This window comes from Rasamsonia emersonii (genome assembly GCF_000968595.1).
Source record: "Rasamsonia emersonii CBS 393.64 chromosome Unknown ctg1118621760051, whole genome shotgun sequence".
Classification (NCBI taxonomy): domain Eukaryota; kingdom Fungi; phylum Ascomycota; class Eurotiomycetes; order Eurotiales; family Trichocomaceae; genus Rasamsonia; species Rasamsonia emersonii.
In genome coordinates this window covers 24,328-41,556 of record NW_013563236.1, presented here as the reverse complement: position 1 = coordinate 41,556, position 17,229 = coordinate 24,328, and the positions used below count along the sequence as shown (strand labels likewise).

General features: G+C 51.5%; 7 protein-coding genes across 7 annotated transcripts; 5 read left to right on the top strand and 2 right to left on the bottom strand.

Moving 5' to 3' along the window:
* Nucleotides 1–2: 2 nt before the first annotated feature.
* On the bottom strand, nucleotides 3–1,692 carry T310_3119 (GTP-binding family protein; the record flags this gene model as incomplete). Its single annotated transcript, XM_013474021.1, has 3 exons — nucleotides 3–359; nucleotides 756–1,494; nucleotides 1,595–1,692. Coding segments are annotated over 3 exons (1,194 nt in total), but the record flags the coding sequence as incomplete, so codon positions are not given.
* Nucleotides 1,693–2,450: 758 nt separating this feature from the next.
* On the top strand, nucleotides 2,451–2,936 carry T310_3118 (uncharacterized protein; the record flags this gene model as incomplete). Its single annotated transcript, XM_013474020.1, has 1 exon — nucleotides 2,451–2,936. The coding sequence occupies one exon, from the start codon at nucleotides 2,451–2,453 to the stop codon at nucleotides 2,934–2,936; it is 486 nt and encodes a 161-aa protein (XP_013329474.1).
* Nucleotides 2,937–5,018: 2,082 nt separating this feature from the next.
* On the top strand, nucleotides 5,019–6,384 carry T310_3117 (GPI anchored cell wall protein; the record flags this gene model as incomplete). Its single annotated transcript, XM_013474019.1, has 3 exons — nucleotides 5,019–5,247; nucleotides 5,301–6,297; nucleotides 6,357–6,384. The coding sequence occupies 3 exons, from the start codon at nucleotides 5,019–5,021 to the stop codon at nucleotides 6,382–6,384; spliced, it is 1,254 nt and encodes a 417-aa protein (XP_013329473.1).
* Nucleotides 6,385–8,430: 2,046 nt separating this feature from the next.
* T310_3116 (PAP2 domain protein) lies at nucleotides 8,431–10,054 on the top strand (the record flags this gene model as incomplete). The annotated part of the gene is made up of 3 exons (XM_013474018.1): nucleotides 8,431–8,495; nucleotides 8,702–9,201; nucleotides 9,321–10,054. The coding sequence occupies 3 exons, from the start codon at nucleotides 8,431–8,433 to the stop codon at nucleotides 10,052–10,054; spliced, it is 1,299 nt and encodes a 432-aa protein (XP_013329472.1).
* Nucleotides 10,055–11,288: 1,234 nt separating this feature from the next.
* Nucleotides 11,289–12,074, top strand: T310_3115 (uncharacterized protein; the record flags this gene model as incomplete). The annotated part of the gene is made up of 3 exons (XM_013474017.1): nucleotides 11,289–11,363; nucleotides 11,439–11,867; nucleotides 12,009–12,074. 3 exons carry the CDS (start codon nucleotides 11,289–11,291, stop codon nucleotides 12,072–12,074), a joined length of 570 nt encoding a protein of 189 aa, XP_013329471.1.
* A 1,192-nt stretch (nucleotides 12,075–13,266) lies between these two features.
* On the top strand, nucleotides 13,267–15,874 carry T310_3114 (Molybdenum cofactor sulfurtransferase; the record flags this gene model as incomplete). The annotated part of the gene is made up of 2 exons (XM_013474016.1): nucleotides 13,267–13,354; nucleotides 13,437–15,874. The coding sequence occupies 2 exons, from the start codon at nucleotides 13,267–13,269 to the stop codon at nucleotides 15,872–15,874; spliced, it is 2,526 nt and encodes an 841-aa protein (XP_013329470.1).
* A 533-nt stretch (nucleotides 15,875–16,407) lies between these two features.
* On the bottom strand, nucleotides 16,408–17,124 carry T310_3113 (60S ribosomal protein L25; the record flags this gene model as incomplete). Its single annotated transcript, XM_013474015.1, has 2 exons — nucleotides 16,408–16,449; nucleotides 16,516–17,124. 2 exons carry the CDS (start codon nucleotides 17,122–17,124, stop codon nucleotides 16,408–16,410), a joined length of 651 nt encoding a protein of 216 aa, XP_013329469.1.
* Between the last annotated feature and the right edge of the window lie 105 nt (nucleotides 17,125–17,229).

The window sequence follows — 17,229 nt, the reverse complement described above, 5'->3', positions numbered from 1 at the left end:
ACCCGAACAACTCCCCGAAGTAAGATATCTTCCTCGGTGTCATTCGGGTTTGGCGGTACAACTCCGGGACAATCAATGAGGTAGATCCTCCTCATCAGGGTGATATACTGCCAGACTTTCGTCTCTCCGGGAATAGGCGCCACGTTACAAACTTTCTTCTTTCGAAGAGTGTTGATGATCGAAGACTTCCCGGTGTTGGGATACCCAATGAATCCCACCGAAATCTGCCTACGCTCGGAGTGGAGCGAGGAGAACTGCCGAAGCAGCTGGATCAACGAGCCTTTGCCAAATGAGTTGTTGATGGATGCATGGAAGGCAAGTGTGGGGTATTCTTTAGACAGGTGTCGAACCCAAGCAGCCTGGAACGATCGTCAGCGATCAACTACCTACAGAAAAAAATCGAAGAAGAAAGACTTGAGTCATGCGTGAATGTGTGAGATGTTACTATGAGCTCTGCTACGGGACCACCATGCGGCAGTAAGCAGAACTCAACTCTTAAACAAAACACAACTTAGCCCTATGCGACAAAGCTTTCAGAACGAAAGTTTGTCAACCCAAACCTCAGAATGAGGATGGGCGGTGGGCAAGAATTGATCTGCCAAAGCTGTAACAGACAAAACTTCCATGGAGCAAACGGCAATAAATTGCGCAGGAAGAAGTCCTGACTTAGCAATGGCACCGGCAACTTGCCAGATCGCTAATGCATAATGCAGGAAAAGGAAATCAAAACAAAAGCTGCTAGAGGTCCAACTTACAGCCACTTTTGTGGGCACCAAGTCACACTTGTTGAGCACAAACACCAGGTGCTTGTGCGGAGCCTCTTCGCGAATGTACTTCTCGATGCTCCTGCACCTCGTCCCTTCGGGATCCCGAGCATCGAGGACATGAACCACAACATCTGACGAGTCGATCACCTTGTAGAGTTCGTTCCAGATTCGCTTACTCTGTCCCTTTGAGAACACTGGTTCTCGCGCCGTCACCAATGTACCGTCATCCTCGGCGTCGTCGCCAGCACCCGAGTTGCCGCTGAGCAGCTTAGCCTGCTCCATTCTTTCTTGGTAAGAATCGTGCATCTTCACGGTCTCTCCCGCGAGGTCCTCCAAGGAGGACACGTCCAGTTTGACGCGCTTTCTCTGCGCCTTGGGTCCAAAGGTCTCGCTAAACGGTTCCGATTCTACAGTCATCTTTGCACGATGCTGTTTCAATCCATTGGGCAGCTGTTGGCCATCCTTAATCAGACTCATGGGAAGCTTGTTCGTCTTCAGGAGGACTTGGTAAGGATCCGAAGCCCGTTCCGCGACAGCCTCGCGGAAAGAAGCCAATGCCTCCTGGGATATCACCCGAGTGTTGCTAAACCACTTCCGATTTGGTTCTATCCGCGCCTTTGGTATCTCTTTGGACTGGTATGGGGCAGCCTTGATTATCTTCCCGGAAGCATCCCGTTTGGGTTTACCCTCTTTGAACATGTTCAGGGTCCTCAACTTTTTCGCATCTCTGCAGACAGTCAGTATTGGCCAACAGGAGCATCATGCCAAGCAATGTATATGCATGTACACGACGGTCGCATGTTGCCAAATGCAGCAATGCAACTCACCTGTAGAAGTTTTCACCTTTGACCTTGACATTGGCCATTCCATCCCCCGTCTTCCCCTGCCGCTCTCTACGAGCGGCTTCCTTTTTCCTGGTACCCATGGCGACTAGTACCCTTTGTTTGTTCCTGCCAGGAATCTAACAAAGGAATAGTCAACGGTGTAGGAGAACAAGAACCTGTCGTGGGGTGGTTTGACGGTAAAAAGAGAGCGGTAAAAAAATTTGGGCGTTGATCGTAGTGCCGGCCGCCAAGCGTCGGAGGTGCACGGGCCACGCAGAAGAAAATCGCTTCAACCTCGATGCCGCGACACCTCCGCAGCTCCTGAAATTCAACATTCAGCAGTCCTGCTTCCTACGCAGGCTGGCAGCTGGCAGCTACCTACACCAATTCATATTGAACCGTTTTTCTTATTATGTTCTAATTTCCGTTCCTTGCCTACGTTTACTCTGCAAGTTATCTCGCCCTTTCTTTGCGCTTCCCAATGTCGCTTTACCGTACCTGCCGGGCTGCCACGGTGCAGGTCCGGAGCTTCTCATCATCCTCCTGTCGTCGAGTTGGACCAGAATCGCCCAATTTCATTGATGTACCGCAACCGTTGCAACCAGATCTGCCTCAAAAGCCCCGGGTGAAGGGCACGCTTCCTGTCCCTCGGGAGCTCTTTCCCTCCCGTCGGAAAGATAAGCCCACGGAGGCGTACATCTCGGCCGCAACTCCCTTGCCCTCGAAAGAGAGAACTATCGATCCCGATGACCCAAATAAAGAATTGATTGAATGGAAGCAAAGGATGGCCGAGATAAGGAGGAAAAACCTCCGGGAGGGTCTTCTGGAATTGTACGAACGCAAGAGAAAGACGGAAAAGATGATGGAGAAGCGCAGTCGCGAAAAGCAGGCCCAGCGGGAGCGCATTTTGCGTCAGCCGCAGAGGGAGGATGAGCGCTTGACGAGCCCCTCCGTTATTCAGGCCATGAAGCCAACCAAGAGTGGAGTCCTGCCAGACCCAGACCGGGAAGAACGTCTTGCGCAAGCCCGGCAGCGCGTTCAGGCCAAGGAGGCCGAGAAAAGAGCGGAGCGGCTAGATTCCTTACACACATTGTATATGAACGCCCGCAACTTTATCACCACGGAGGAGCAGCTCGCTGCCGAGATCGAGAGAGTCTTCCCTGAGGGCGAGAACCCGGCATGGCGCAATGACCACCAGCCTGGAGAGAACATCTGGAACCTGGGTCTGCCGCCGACGATCCAGTCCATTGTCACGGACGCAAAGAAGAGCGAGGCTGCCCGTTGGGATGTTATTCAAGGCAGAGTCAAGAAACTGGCGGAAGAGATTACGGGTGGGAAGATGTGAAGTATTCAGTGGATGCCTTTGTACTGTACATTATCCATACGGGTTCTTTCTGGAATATCCCCCAGACACTTCTCTTTTTCTTTACCTCCTGTATTTGTCTAGTGGAAGAATAAAACTGTTTGGCTCCTTGACGGATGAATTGTCATGTGGAACTGCCCAGTCTGTTCAAGACCTGCTTGGGTAATGATTTGTTCACTGCTGTTAGACCAGACCGGGCCATGTGCCTTATTCCCGATTTCTTGAGGCGAGGCGCTGCTGTAGATCAAATCAGGAACAGATGTCTCCGAACTCGGAGTGATTTGATAGACAGAGGAAGCGTGAGAGTATAGGCATACTGTTTGCTGATGACCAGGCCATGCAACCACCACTACAGAGACTCCATGCCGGTCTTGAACGCTTTCTTCACATCGGCCGAGTCATGTCACTGGACTCGTCCGTTGCTTTCTAGAACAACGGCAATTCTTAGTAATCGTCCTCTGTCCTTTGCAGTCATTCATTCGACGGCAGGTTCTTGAGACCGTGCCAGAGATGCTAGACAGTTTGGCAGCTTATGTCAACCAAGCATAAGCATAGACTCAGGGAGATAGTCCTTTATCCGATCAAGGAAGAGGAGAGCACCATCGTTTTCCTCGGTACTCTTTTCTGACGATAATAATAGAAATGGCAATGAATAACAGAAACAACGACCCATCTCATATTCTGGCTGGTTACGTATTCTCTGGCGTGGGTACAAGTGTTATTCTTATTATCTGATCATTACTGAAGTAGATGGGTGAACCAGGACCTGCATGCAGTGGAAAGCGCTGTCTTTGGCCGATGCGCCCTGCGGCTTTCGTCACCACGCTCTCTCCCACCAATGACTTCCTCTTTGGGGATCCGCCCTCGATCCCGCCAAAAATAGAAGTGACGTCCGAATCTTGCCCAACAGGATCAAGCAGCACACGAGCTGATCACCGCCCATCGACGATATCAAGTTAGCCAGTGGATCTGGCGTGCACAGAAAGGGGAATTGGTACGGAGCTTGGCACATGAATTATGCTTAGTGGAAGTCTAATTCCACGTTCGTCGTCTTTACTCCCTTAGACACATTGGATGGCCATGATGCTGATACTCGATATGCATAGCACTTGATCGTCGTTATTGCCTGATGCTGTTGACCAATCCTCCTCAGGGGATCTGAGAGGATCTGCGGAAGAAAGGGTCAGGAACACCGCAGATGGAGCGAGTTGGTTCCAGCAAACGTGTTCTCGTCCGACTTATCCGAGCCAGAGTCGTGAGCCGTCGACATCCGAAGCGTCCTCGATGAGTAACCTTGGTTCAATGCTAAATCCAGGACACTGGACTGGTTATCTGCGATCTTCCGAAGGGCCGCAGCGATCTTCGTCGTCCTTGCCACAGAGAACTATCCAGAACCAGCATAGCCCACCTGGAAGCCGCAGACATCGTTGGACGTATGTCAGGGCGAAATGGCTCGCTATCCAACGGACGTAATGTCTTCAACCTTCTCCACGTTTAGAGCCTGACAAGCCTTAGACGCATAATGACAAGAAAATGATCGACAGAGCTCTCCGTTGGCAGGCCACGCCTATTTCCACATGGATCGCTTCTACGCTCACAGCTGAGACATGACGACTGTACACTCCCTCCCCACCCGTTCTCCGCTTGACATCTATTTACTGGGCGATTCTCCGTGGGTCATACGATCGGTTCCGGCTTCCCCCCGGCGTGGCTCAGTTCTTTCCTCTGTAGAATATGCTGGGGCTGTGCAGCATTGCAGCGGTTCTATCTTCTCATGGGTGGATCCGACAGAATAACTGGCATTGTTCTCTTCCTCGAGAATATGGTGGAGCATCCGATGGAGCTATATCCGATTCCTTTTGTTCCCGGATGTTCATCCATGACGTCGAGGCTGCCCGCGTTAACTTATAAATACCATCGGAACATCCCTCGTCCTGGGGGGTGAACGAGAATAGCAATCAGCCCTCTAGAGAGCTCAAGAAATATATACCAGTTCCTCCAACTCTCGCTCGTGTTCATAGCGGTCTATCGCTTCTGATCGTTGGAGAATTACTACTCCCCATGATGAAGACTGTTGGTACGATCGCCGCTATTGCGGTTGGAGCGAATGCTCTGGTTGCCCGTGACGCCACTTGCTGCTTCGGCTTGACTGCCTCTGGAGGGGCTTCCGGAACGATTGGCCAGCTTGGAGATGGACAGAACCGTATCGGCGGTGGACTTCCTCCTGCTCAATTTTGCATCGATTCCAGCGGAGGCATCAAGGACAGCAGTGGACGCGGATGCATTCTGACTCGTAAGTTTGCTCCTCTCCCAAACGGCAGGGAACTCAGCTAACATTGAGTCTAGCTCCTACGTCCCAATTCCAGTGTGATCAGGGAGCCGCGCCTACGAATGGATTCTCGATCAGTCCTGAAGGAACGCTTTTGTACCAGGGAAGCTCTCACTTCGTTGCTTGTGAGACTGGTGACAATGGCGAGCTGAACCTCTACACCAACCCGCCGTCCAATGCTGTGACCGGTTGCAAGGAGATCACCCTTACGGCCAGCGGTTGCAAGGGCCAGGGCTCCGGCTCGTCCTCCTCGTCCTCTGTCTCCCCTTCACCTCACTCGAGCGCTTCCCTTGCTCCTCACTCCAGTGCTCCAGTTCCTCACTCCAGTGCCCCGGTTCCTCACTCCAGCGCCCCGGCTCCCCAGTCCAGTACCCCGGCTGAGAGCAGTACTCCGGCTCCTCACTCTAGCGCGCCGGCTGAGACCAGCGCTCCATCTTCCAAGTCCAGCGCCCCAGGTCCTCAGTCGAGTGCTCCAGTTCCCGGATCGAGTGCTAAGCCAACTCCTACGGAGACTCACGCCTCTACCTCCACACCACAGCCGTCTGCTTCTAGCTCTGGATGCCCGACCAACCTGTCTGGAACGTATGAGTATCCTCACCTGATTGTCCCCATTGATTCGTCTGCTCCATCCAAGGCGTATGGCACTTCCTACAATGGGACGGTCACTTCTACCGTCTCATCCATCTTCAACTTTGACATTCCGGCAAGCGACTCGGGCAAGCAGTGCTCTCTGGTCTTCCTCTTCCCCGAGAAGAAAGATCTGGAGACCTCCTCCTACAGCTTCAGCGGCAATGGCGCGATCGACTTTGCCCAGCTGCAGTCACCTGCCACTCAGTCCACGACCTATAGCAACGCGCCGGCGGTCAAGACTGACTACGGTGTCACTACTGTGTCCCCTGGCAACTCCTACAGGATTGCCACGTTCTCTTGCCCTGCCGGAGAAACTGTTGCCTTTGAAATGAAGAATGCGGGCACCACCAACCTCAACTTCTTCGAGGACTACAACCCATCACCGTAAGTAACCCATCGATGTTTGAGGACGATAAACGGATGGATGACTAACTTTGATGCAGGCTTGGTCTTTACATCACCGTCTGCTAAAGGACAAAACGATTGTCATCTCAACGAGCTACCACTGCTCTTCGATTCGTCGGGAAGCCTTAGGGTTCACCGTGTATTAATGTCAACATTTTTCTCTCCTTATGAATACCTAATGTTGCTATGATGATGAGCCCTATGACTTCGAATCGGCACACGTTCCTTAATGCCAGGACTTGAATAATATGAAAAAAAAAAGGCAATATGTATGTACTGTACAGTTAAAATCTTAAAAAAAAAAAGAATAAAATGTGTTAATTCTTGAGCCATCCTTATCTCGTAAGGTTGAAACCCGTTCAAGTATCATTCCTAGCCAGATCTAGCAGAGGTGGACCAATCGGGTCAGCCCTTCCTATGTGATAGGACAAAGCAATAGTCAGATGAGACAGATCAGTCACATTCTTACTCTTAACCGGCTTTATATCTAGCATTTTTGCACTATTGTACTTGAGGTATTGGACCTGACAATGGATTACTTAATCGATGTCACTTTGACTGGCTTTATGTCAAGAATTCAGGTTTACACAATGGGGCTTTTGACTCTGAGCCTGACCTAAGCTGACCTGACCTGACCTGATAGTGAAATTCTTTTTGTCTGACTTCATGCTGAGTCTTCAATAACCTTGCTGACCAGAACTCTTGTATAAGTCCCAATAATAGACAGATTGAGGAGGTAGAGTACCAGCTCAACCTCGCCGCCACTAGGTAACACACATGGTCTCGGCGGAAAGAATGCTGAGTAGGTTTCCTGGTCAAATAAATGGCCTTTCCTGACCTGCTGTTTTGCGTAACACTGTCAGTCAACCTCGCCGGCACTAGACTACACGCATAATCTCGGCGAAGAGAATGCTGAGTAGAGTCTCAGGCCAACCTTGCCATGACTAGGCTACACGCATGATCTCGGCGGACAAATTACAGAGTAGCATCTCAGGGCAGCAGTCAGCCTGACCGCCACTAGAGGACACGCATCATCTCGGCGGAGAGAATGCTGGGTAGGTTATTTTATCAAAGCAGCAATGGCCTTGCCAGACCTGGCCTGTTGTGTGAGTCTCAGAGTATTATTCTCTTGAATAGAGAGTGCCAGTCGGCCTTGCCGCCACTAGAGCACAGGCATGGTCTCGGCGGACAAAATGCTGAGTACATAGGTACCTAGGCGATTGCCAGACCTGAGGTGTCACGCAAATCTTGGCGGAGAGATTGTAGAGGGAGACCTCAAGTTGACTAACATAAAGAGCTGTATGGACTCGATGCTCCCATTAAGTAGGGTCAAGCCACAAGAAATTGGACAAAGAATTCACATTCTGGTCAAAGAAACACTACAAAGAAATCTCTTGCTTAAATTGCAGAACTGAACTATTTCCAGCCTTTTGGTTTATTGTGATTTGTGAGCATTTCGATTTATTGTAGGACTCTGCGGAGTAATACTCCTTATGGGGTTATTTGTATTATTTACTCCCGAGGAGGCTCGGGTTTGTTGCGGCCAAGAGCTAAGACCCCGGAGACCCGTCAGCCGCCGATCACGACGATATTATTAGAGGCGCCGTTTGTAGGATAAGACTGTACCATACGGGAAGGGGCTTAGCACATGGCAAACACTAAAAACAGGCGTCGTGAATCTTCGTTATTCCTCGTCGAGTGGAGACAGCAACCTGCCAGGAGGCCCAAGCAACAGCCTACGTGGACAGGCAATGGCCAGGCCTGAAATAATAACAATAGAAAACCTGGAAGCCTAGAGGCCCCACACCTGTACCTAACCCCAAGGCTTGTCGCAACTTGGCGCTGACCTTCCTCTTAGAAGCACACGGATCGCGATCAGATCCCTCGAGACAGTCCAACGGACTGCATTCTAGACGCGACCTGTTGCCTGCTTTGTGGAGAGTGGACCTGCTTCCCTTACGACGGTGACAACGTGCGCTTTTTTCATTTACTCTCTGTTTTTTCCCTTTTTCCTTCTCTTTCAGTTCCCTTCTTGATGTCATTCGGTTCCTAGAGAGGCATGAGTCTGTTGCGCTGTCGCTTGCACCTCCTGTCTCTGTCGATTTAGAGAAAATGGACCAGATTCCGTCCAAGCTTCCCTTCTCCAAGAAGCGGCTACGAACCCGCGTTGTTCTCTCGTACGTGCACGCCATCCTGCGACTTTCCCGACCGCCAGTTCTCATTACTAAATTCCGGCTTCTAGGTATATCTTCGACTATGTAATCATCATGTTGGTTCTCCCTACACCCCGTTCGTTGTGATCGCGCCACGCCGTTGCATGCGACCGCTCGCTGCATCCAATTGCTCCCTGTCTCGGCCGCCGCTAACGGTTCTCACAAAACAGCGCCCTCTTCATCGGATTCTATATCCTCGACGCCGTCGAGCCCTACCATCAGCATTTTTCGTTAAGGAACATTAGCCTGCAATATCCCTATGCCGTTAAGGAGCGCATTACCATCCAAGAGGCTCTCTTGATCTCTCTGGCCTTCCCCATCGTCGTCATCGCCGTCTATACCCTCGTCATCGATGGCCTCTTTTCGCACCACAAGCCTTCTTCCAAGGAATCTACGTCGGGGCGGAGGAAGCTGTCGGGCAGGTATCGATGGAAGGATCGGCTGTGGGAACTGAATTGTGGAATTCTGGGTTTGTTCCTGTCGCAGGCTCTCGCGTTCGTCATCACGCAGGTGTTGAAGAACGCCTGTGGGAAGCCCCGACCCGATCTGATTGACCGGTGCCAACCCCGGCCTGGCAGCGAGGATCACCCTGTCTACGGTCTCTCGAACTCCACAATCTGCACGGGGGATCCGAAGATCTTGAAGGATGGATTCCGGTCTTGGCCCTCTGGTACGTGTCTCCGTCTTCCCCGTGAGATATCAAATGCTGACTCGATTGTTCAGGGCACAGTAGCTGTAAGATTGCTAGACATGGATGATGGTGGATGATCACATGGCTAATATTGATAGCTTCCTTTGCCGGCCTCTTTTACCTCTCTCTCTACCTTTGCGGCAAAATGCACGTCCTCGACAATCGGGGCGAGGTATGGAAGACGATCATTGTGATGATTCCGTGCCTGGCAGCTGCCCTTGTCGCGGTGTCGCGCATTATGGATGCCCGGCATCATCCATTCGATGTCATCAGTGGCTCGCTGCTTGGAGTTTTCACGGCCTGGGCTTCATATCGCCAGTACTTCCCTCCAATTTCCGAGGCATGGAGGAAGGGGAGGGCCTATCCGATCCGCAGTTGGGGAACCGAGCCAACGCCGCCCATGAGTCAAGAGCGGTCCCTCAAGTATGCAGAGAGCGTGGAGCCACTCCGGAATCCAGACGAGGAGAGGCTGGACGTGCGGGGCGAACGGCGGATGAGTCTGCAGTCCGGGCGAGGTGCTTCCACCAGCCCTTCGCCGCATCCTGCTGCGCTTCAGCCGGGGGTGTATAACCCCCGTCATCGCGGCCGGGACGACAATTACTCATCATCCTCGAGCGAGGATGAGGCAGAAAGGTTTGAGATGACTACTACTTCTACTGCTCATTACGCACGACCCGTGAACGTGACACTGCCGCGCACCGCGTACCAGCCGTATGATACCGATACGGCCTACCATCCGCCCAGTCACCAAGGAGACCGTCCCGCCGCCGTGTCGAATGTCGACAATCGAGGACGACCGTTGACCTCTGAGCGGGGACCAGGGGAATCATGAGACTGTATGACAGAGTTGACTGGCCCGCTCAGAAGGGCGGAGTTGGTTTTGGCATGTTCTGGGATTGTATTTTACGATGCTTACGAGATCTGACACTGTCCTGATCAGCATATGATGTGCATTTTCTTTTCTCAACAGCAGGTGGCATTACGTCGTTTATGAGGGACCTTAAAACAGACGTTGCTCAAAAACGTTCATCTCGATATGCAAGCTTAGTCGTAGATCGATTTGCAGCTGCTTACGTTACTGTCAGAGACACTCTGATGAGCTTCTATCAACTAACTCTGCTACTGTCAGGTATCCTCATTAAGCCTAGAAACCTTTCTGAAGAACATACTCCGTACTGTACTTTTGAACCCTTGGAGAGTGCCTGGCAGCAGTGAGGATACTTGGGGACCTCGATGTTTTGGTTGGTCACCTGGGAAATAGAGTAATACGGGCGTTCGGGCCTGACGGGACGAACGAACGGACGACCCATGGTCCACCCCGCGGTTCGTCCCGCGCCCACTGAGAGCTCAGAGAAGGTGATTCTAGAACCTGGATCGGGATTAATACTCATTGCTGACACTGCACGTGCAGAACGAACGATCCAGATCCAGATGCGCTAAATGGAGTTTAAAGGGTGACGGCTCCAGGGCTCGTGGCCTGCAGGGGATGGATAGGATCGAGCCTTACCTACGGAGTACAGTACATCTCCACTTGCTGAAGAGGGGCCATGTGTACGGAGTACGGCGTATGTGTGTGTGGCAGGGGAGAAAAAAAAAGCCCGATGGCTGGAGCCACGAGGGCGAGATCAGGATTTAAATTGGCTATTAACTGTTACTGGGCAGAAGTTAATTAGCTAGCTAGTGCCTTGGTATTATCGCTGACGTCGGGTGCAGGCATGGATGGTGGATGGTTTCCCCGCCATCTGAATTTATCACCTGCAACTTCCCAGCCTCCTCCGGCCCAGCGCAGCGTGGTTTTTTACAGACCCTTGTAGGTTGTTTTTTCTTTTTGTTTTCCGTCACCTATTCTTCGCGATTTTTCTTTTCTTTTATTTTCACTTTGTGACAGCTCATCTTGGAAAATTCGCGTTGCGCTGTCAAGCTAACATAGAAGCTGTGTTGTCACAGCCTTCTGGCAGCTGTTTGTCATTGCCCCACAACACTGCGTATCGGTCTGTGCACATACAGATATCTATCTATCCATACGGTTTGCATACAGGAAATACTCCAAGTGCAACTGGCTCAAAATGTTTGAAAGTGTCCTTTTTATATTTTGGCGACTGGTGGAGATCACCTTTTTGATTCCCATTATTGGCATGTTGGTGAGTATTTACTTTTATGTCTTTTACCTCGAGAGTCGAGACACTTGGGCCTGTCGACTGACTGGCTGCATGCAGGCATACTTTGTCAATGGCTTCCTCAACAGTAACCAGCTTACGCCAGCCTACATCCTGGTACTCTTCATTGTCAGCGTGATCGCGGTCTTCTGGTGCTTGGATACGCTGATCCGCTTCCGCACCACCAAGCGGTCAGCTGCCTTTGTCGCTTTTGTGGACCTCTGCTTCTTCGGCGCCTTGATTGCTGGCGTTTACGAGCTTCGCTTCATCGCGGGGGCAGACTGCACGGATTGGAATGGCGGTTCTGTCCGGGTGTCCCTGGGTCCGTTTGGATCCCTCGACTACCAAACTGACCACTTCACTGTGGACATCAACAAGACATGCGCCATGCTGAAGGCTTCTTTTGCCATGGGAATCATGGAGGTCGTCTTCTTCTTTTTCACGGCCTTCTTTGCGCACTTGATCTTCCGGAATCACCAGGATGACGTGGTAGTTAAGGAGACAGTGGTGAGGCGCCGAAGCCATAGCAGCCGACGAGGACACCACCACAGTCAGAGCCGCAGGGGATCTTCGAGTCGGCGGCAACATTATGTGGTCTAGACAGAGACGAAAATTACAAAATGATGAAAGACAAACGGGATCAGCTCCGCGAGCGAATGGACATGCAACCAGAAAGATGACTACAGTGCCACTTGACGAAAACTTGGATGAAGACTTGGATCTCCTGTGACGACATGACCATGACAAGTGGATATGGATATGAATCTGGAATGGGATGGGATGTTTCTGGAAGTGATGCCCACTGGATGTTTACCTGTTCTTTCCCTGTCTTTCTACTCTGCTCTTCGCCTTCGTTGTTTGTTGGAGAGTGCAAGGCCCAGGCATTTTGTCTTGTATGCCTGGCCTGGCCTTCTCAGTGCGCGCTTATGCGTCTGTCTGTTTGCTCCTTCCCTTGCAAGCCGGGCTTTTCAATCGTGTCATGTCATGCCCTGTTTTGATGACTGTATGTATGTGTATTCTATGTATGTATGATGTGATGAGTGATGAATAATGACTGGAAAGAAGAGCTCAGCAATGATGAATGAATGAATGACCTGACTGGACGAAACAAATACCCTCAAAAAGATATATTTAAGAAATACAGTCAATTCCGTAAGAAAGTGGTATCACGGAGTACTTACTCCCTACTATAATAAATAATCTCAAGACTGAAGAGTGACTGACTGATTTGATACTGTTTTGTTCAAGAGCGGCTGGTCGTCGTAATAGAGCATAAAGTGCGTGTCTATAAAGGCTCCCTTAACCCTGCTGGCCCCTGCATCCCAGTCTCTGCGGGATTGCCGCTATTTCCACGAATACCTCTTCACCCCTCACTCGGAGCCCTCCGTGGCCAGTTATCGGCGGATCCCTGCGATAAGACTCCCAACTGTGAGCTGTCAGACATGGTACACAAGTTCCAATATGCCACTCTAGCCTTGAACAGTGGACTCTATCATGAAACGACCTGACGGCGTTCACTAGGTCAGTCAATTTATACGACTAGTCGTTTGCGTGGCTATCAACTGCAACTATCGACCCTTATGAAAGCTGATATTATATCGATCGGTCAGCTCCGATAATAAGCTTGCGGGAGCTTTGGCCCGTGGATTGCGGGGAATTACCAACGAGTACGGTGCACGCATGAATTCTACACTCTTCAAATATTTTTGACTATAGTCGTGATCATTTTCATATCTATCTCCTTGATAGGCTGATTTCAGGTAATAATTTTTTTGTGTATTTCTCTTTGTCTGCATTATTCAGAGCGCGAAGCAGAGGAGCAGCAACGAGGATATTGCAGTTTGATGACCTCAATTTATACAAAATACTCCAGCTGAATGCCGGCATCATGGAGGATCCTCCCCCTGAATATGCGAACGGGTATTACGATGAAGCTGTAGAACAGCTCCGCGAGCGTGAATATCCCTCGCTTAAAGGTGCGTTTTGCTACTGCTCCCAAAGAACTGTGTAGGTGGGTGGGTGGCTTACTGTTGAGCTTTTTTTTTAAAAAAAATAAAGATGTCACCTACCTCGACCACGCCGGCACAACTCTCTACGCAAAATCCCTGATTGAATCCTTCTCGCGCGATCTGACTTCGAATCTTTTCGGCAATCCCCACTCTGCCTCTGCGTCCTCCCAGCTGACCACGAATCGCGTCGACGATATTCGGCTACGGGTTCTCCGCTTCTTCAACGCCGACCCGGATGTCTACGACCTCGTCTTTGTGGCGAACGCGACGGCGGGGATCAAGCTCGTGGCAGATGCCCTGCGGGATTATGGTGAACGACGGTCCGGTTTCTGGTACGGCTACCATGTCGAGTCCCATACGAGTCTGGTCGGGGTGCGCGAGGTGGCCGATGCGGGAAATAAGTGCTTCATGACGGACGACGAGGTCGAGAAGTGGATTGCTGGGTTGGGTGAGGATGCACCACCGACATCGCCGGAAGACGAGACTCCGAAGCTCTTTGCCTACCCTGCTCAGTCAAATATGACAGGCCGCAGACTTCCTCTGAGATGGTGTAAGGAGATTTGTCAGGCTAGGAAGGGAAATTGTTTCACTCTTCTTGATGCTGCAGCGCTGATATCGACCGCGCCGTTGGACCTCGGCGATCCTTGCCTCACCCCCGACTTCGTGGTCCTCAGCTTCTATAAGATATTTGGTTTTCCTGACCTGGGAGCGTTGATTGTCCGCAAGGATTCGGGACATGTCTTCCGCCGGCGGCGGTATTTCGGCGGTGGTACAGTGGACATGGTCATCGCATTGGGGACCCAATGGCATGCCAAAAAGGAGGTGTCGATACACGATCAGTTGGAAGATGGTACTCTTCCATTCCATAATATCATCGCTTTGGATTCTGCACTGGAGGTGCACAAGCGATTGTACGGCTCAATGGCCAATATCTCGAGCCATACCGGCCTTCTGGCCAACGAACTGTTCGAGCGTCTATCCTCCCTCAAGCATTACAATGGTTCTCCGGTCTGTCAGTTATATACGTCGCCGTCCTCCTCGTATACGGATCGGTCGACGCAGGGTCCAATCATCGCTTTTAATCTTCGGGATAGTCGCGGGAACTGGGTTGGAAAGTCGGAAGTCGAGAAGCTTGCTTCGGTCAAGGGCATCCACTTACGATCTGGAACCCTCTGCAACCCAGGCGGTGCGGCCAGTCACCTCGGGCTAAATGATACTGAAATGCTACAAAATTTCAGCGCGGGCCAGCGCTGCGGAGACGAACACGACATCATGCAAGGGAAGCCAACGGGTGCTCTGCGAGTCAGCTTCGGGGCGATGAGCAGCTGGGGAGATGTAACGACATTCATCAACTTCATTCAGGAATTCTACGTTGACAAGGGCCCAGTCGTCGCGCCGGCACTTTCGACCCCTATCGCAAACAGCAGATTCTACGTTGAGAGTCTGTGTGTCTATCCCATCAAGAGCTGTGCCGGCTTTAAAGTGCCACAGGGGATGTCCTGGCGGGTGAACCGAGAGGGCCTGGCATGGGACCGAGAGTGGTGCCTCATCCATCAGGGGACAGGCGTGGCACTCAGTCAGAAGAGGTATCCACGAATGGCTCTGATCCGGCCTTATATCGATTTAGACCGAGGTGTCCTTCGAGTTACCTGCGGAGGCCTACTATCCTCGACCGAGGAAGGGCACCTTGAGATTTCTCTAGCCAGAGATGACCCGGAGCTTGTCTCGGCTGAAATGTGTCAGAATTCCATGCAAAAGTCCTCGACCGTCTGCGGAGACCGGGTGATTGTGCAAGTGTACTCGTCTCCAGCGGTGTCGTCATTCTTTTCCGATTTCCTGGGAATTCCCTGTACGCTGGCTCGACTTCCGCCACAGACCTTTACGCGTTATTCCAAAGCCCATCCTGCTGAGCGCCCTGTTCATGAGAGACCGGACATGTCCATGCCTGGCTCGTTCCCAGATGCTACAAGCTCGCGTGGGAAACCGCAACAGAATCCTATCTTGTTATCCAACGAAAGTCCCATCCTTCTGATATCGCGTTCGTCTGTGAACCGACTGAACGAAAGCATCAAAGCCAACTCGAAGACGGGGACTGGTATCAACAAAGCCGTTGCCGCAGACGTCTTCCGAGCCAACATTGTCGTCGCAGAGAATCTGTCCGCCACCACCGCTGCTTCCGGTGAGTGTAGCGGTGAACAGCCGTACATCGAAGACAGCTGGACATCGCTCCGCATCGGCCCACACGGACTGGAATTCGACGTTCTCGGCTCCTGTCGGCGATGCCAGATGGTCTGCATCGACCAGCTGACGGCTGAGCGGCGCGAGGAGCCCTTTTCGACCCTGGCCAAGACGAGACGGATCGGCGGCAAGATTTTCTTTGGTCGACATATCGGCCTCTCTTCTTCATCTTGTACTGGTGACGATGATGACGGTAGCGAAGGCCGGTCGATCCGTGTTGGGGACGCTGTTATCCCGTCGTATGACTGATATGTTGTTACAATACGTGATGCATCATATTACTCTGATGGCTGACCGTTACTTTCATAATCTGTCTTATCCTTTTTCTTGCATTCGCATTCGGGTGAGGAGTATGGTCAAGGTCGGATATGCATGTTATATACTTACTGTGTATATAGTTCGACCCAAGGTATTGCAGCAGGTTGCTCATACAGTTCATGTCATGTTTCCATCAGTTTAATCAGATTAATCGATTTGACCAGGCACTGCTCTAGTTTACGATCCAGAACGCATTGTCTACCCGAGAGAATCTCCTCAAAACGTTTGCATTTTGTATAGTACACCTAGTAGAGTACATTCCAGGAGATCGATATCCTTTTCTCTCTTTGCCCTGTTTATAAAGAAAACACCCGTAACTTAAACAGATTCTAATCGAACAGACAATTTTGCCGACATGGATGATGTGAGATGATGGAGAGAACAAACAAAGGCTTCCACCAGAGCCTTTCCGAGACAAAAAAGAAGAAACAAAAAGCGATAAAGAAAGAAGTAACACCCGTTGATTACCTCTTGGGCCACTTCTTCCATCCTCTTCCGTGACCTCTCTAAATTTAGGACAAAGGTTAGAAAATCGTATTCTTCTAAAAGAGAAAAAGGGGAAACAATCTTACCTGCTTCCATTCTCTGATGAGCGCGGGCATCTCCAACATCGCCCTCCTTCTCTCTTCCAGTCTCGACTCCATCGTCCGCTCCCACTGGTGACCCTTGACCTTCTGGCCGATACCGGTACCCTTGATCTGGAGACCACGCTCCATCCGACGCGTTTCCTTGTATATGGTCGATTTCTTCCCCGGGGGCAGCAGCTCCTCGACGCCGTACTTCTTGGCCAGCTTCACCAGATCCGCCTGCTGCCGCAGCCCATAGCGAGGTCCGATCCACTTGCCCGTGCGGTAGTTCTTCCGCGGCAGGAACGGGTTGGGATAGTCCGGGTTGGAGTAGAGGAGCGCCTTCGATGGCGACCACGCTGTCGGGTCCTGCCGCTTGGAGCCCTTGGCGTCTCGATCCGGCGTGTAGGGGGATGGGAGCGGTTGCAGCGCCGTCGTCGATGACGATCCGTCCGATGCAGTATTCGCGGCTGCCAATTCAGGAGGAGGAGTCGGCTTAGGAGCGACCAGTTGCGAGTAGATCTGCGGAGGATATTTGGCGAAGAAGTTACGCAGACGGGTAGGGAGCTTGCTCACCAGGCTCTGAGAGGCCTGGGCAGCCTGCGTCGCGGACATCTTGGGATGGGATTACTCAATGGCCCATCCACGGAGGGGCCGGATCCCGGGCAATGGGAAATTGAGCAATGGGAGGGGGGGTTGTCGACCAGGAGATTGCTCTCT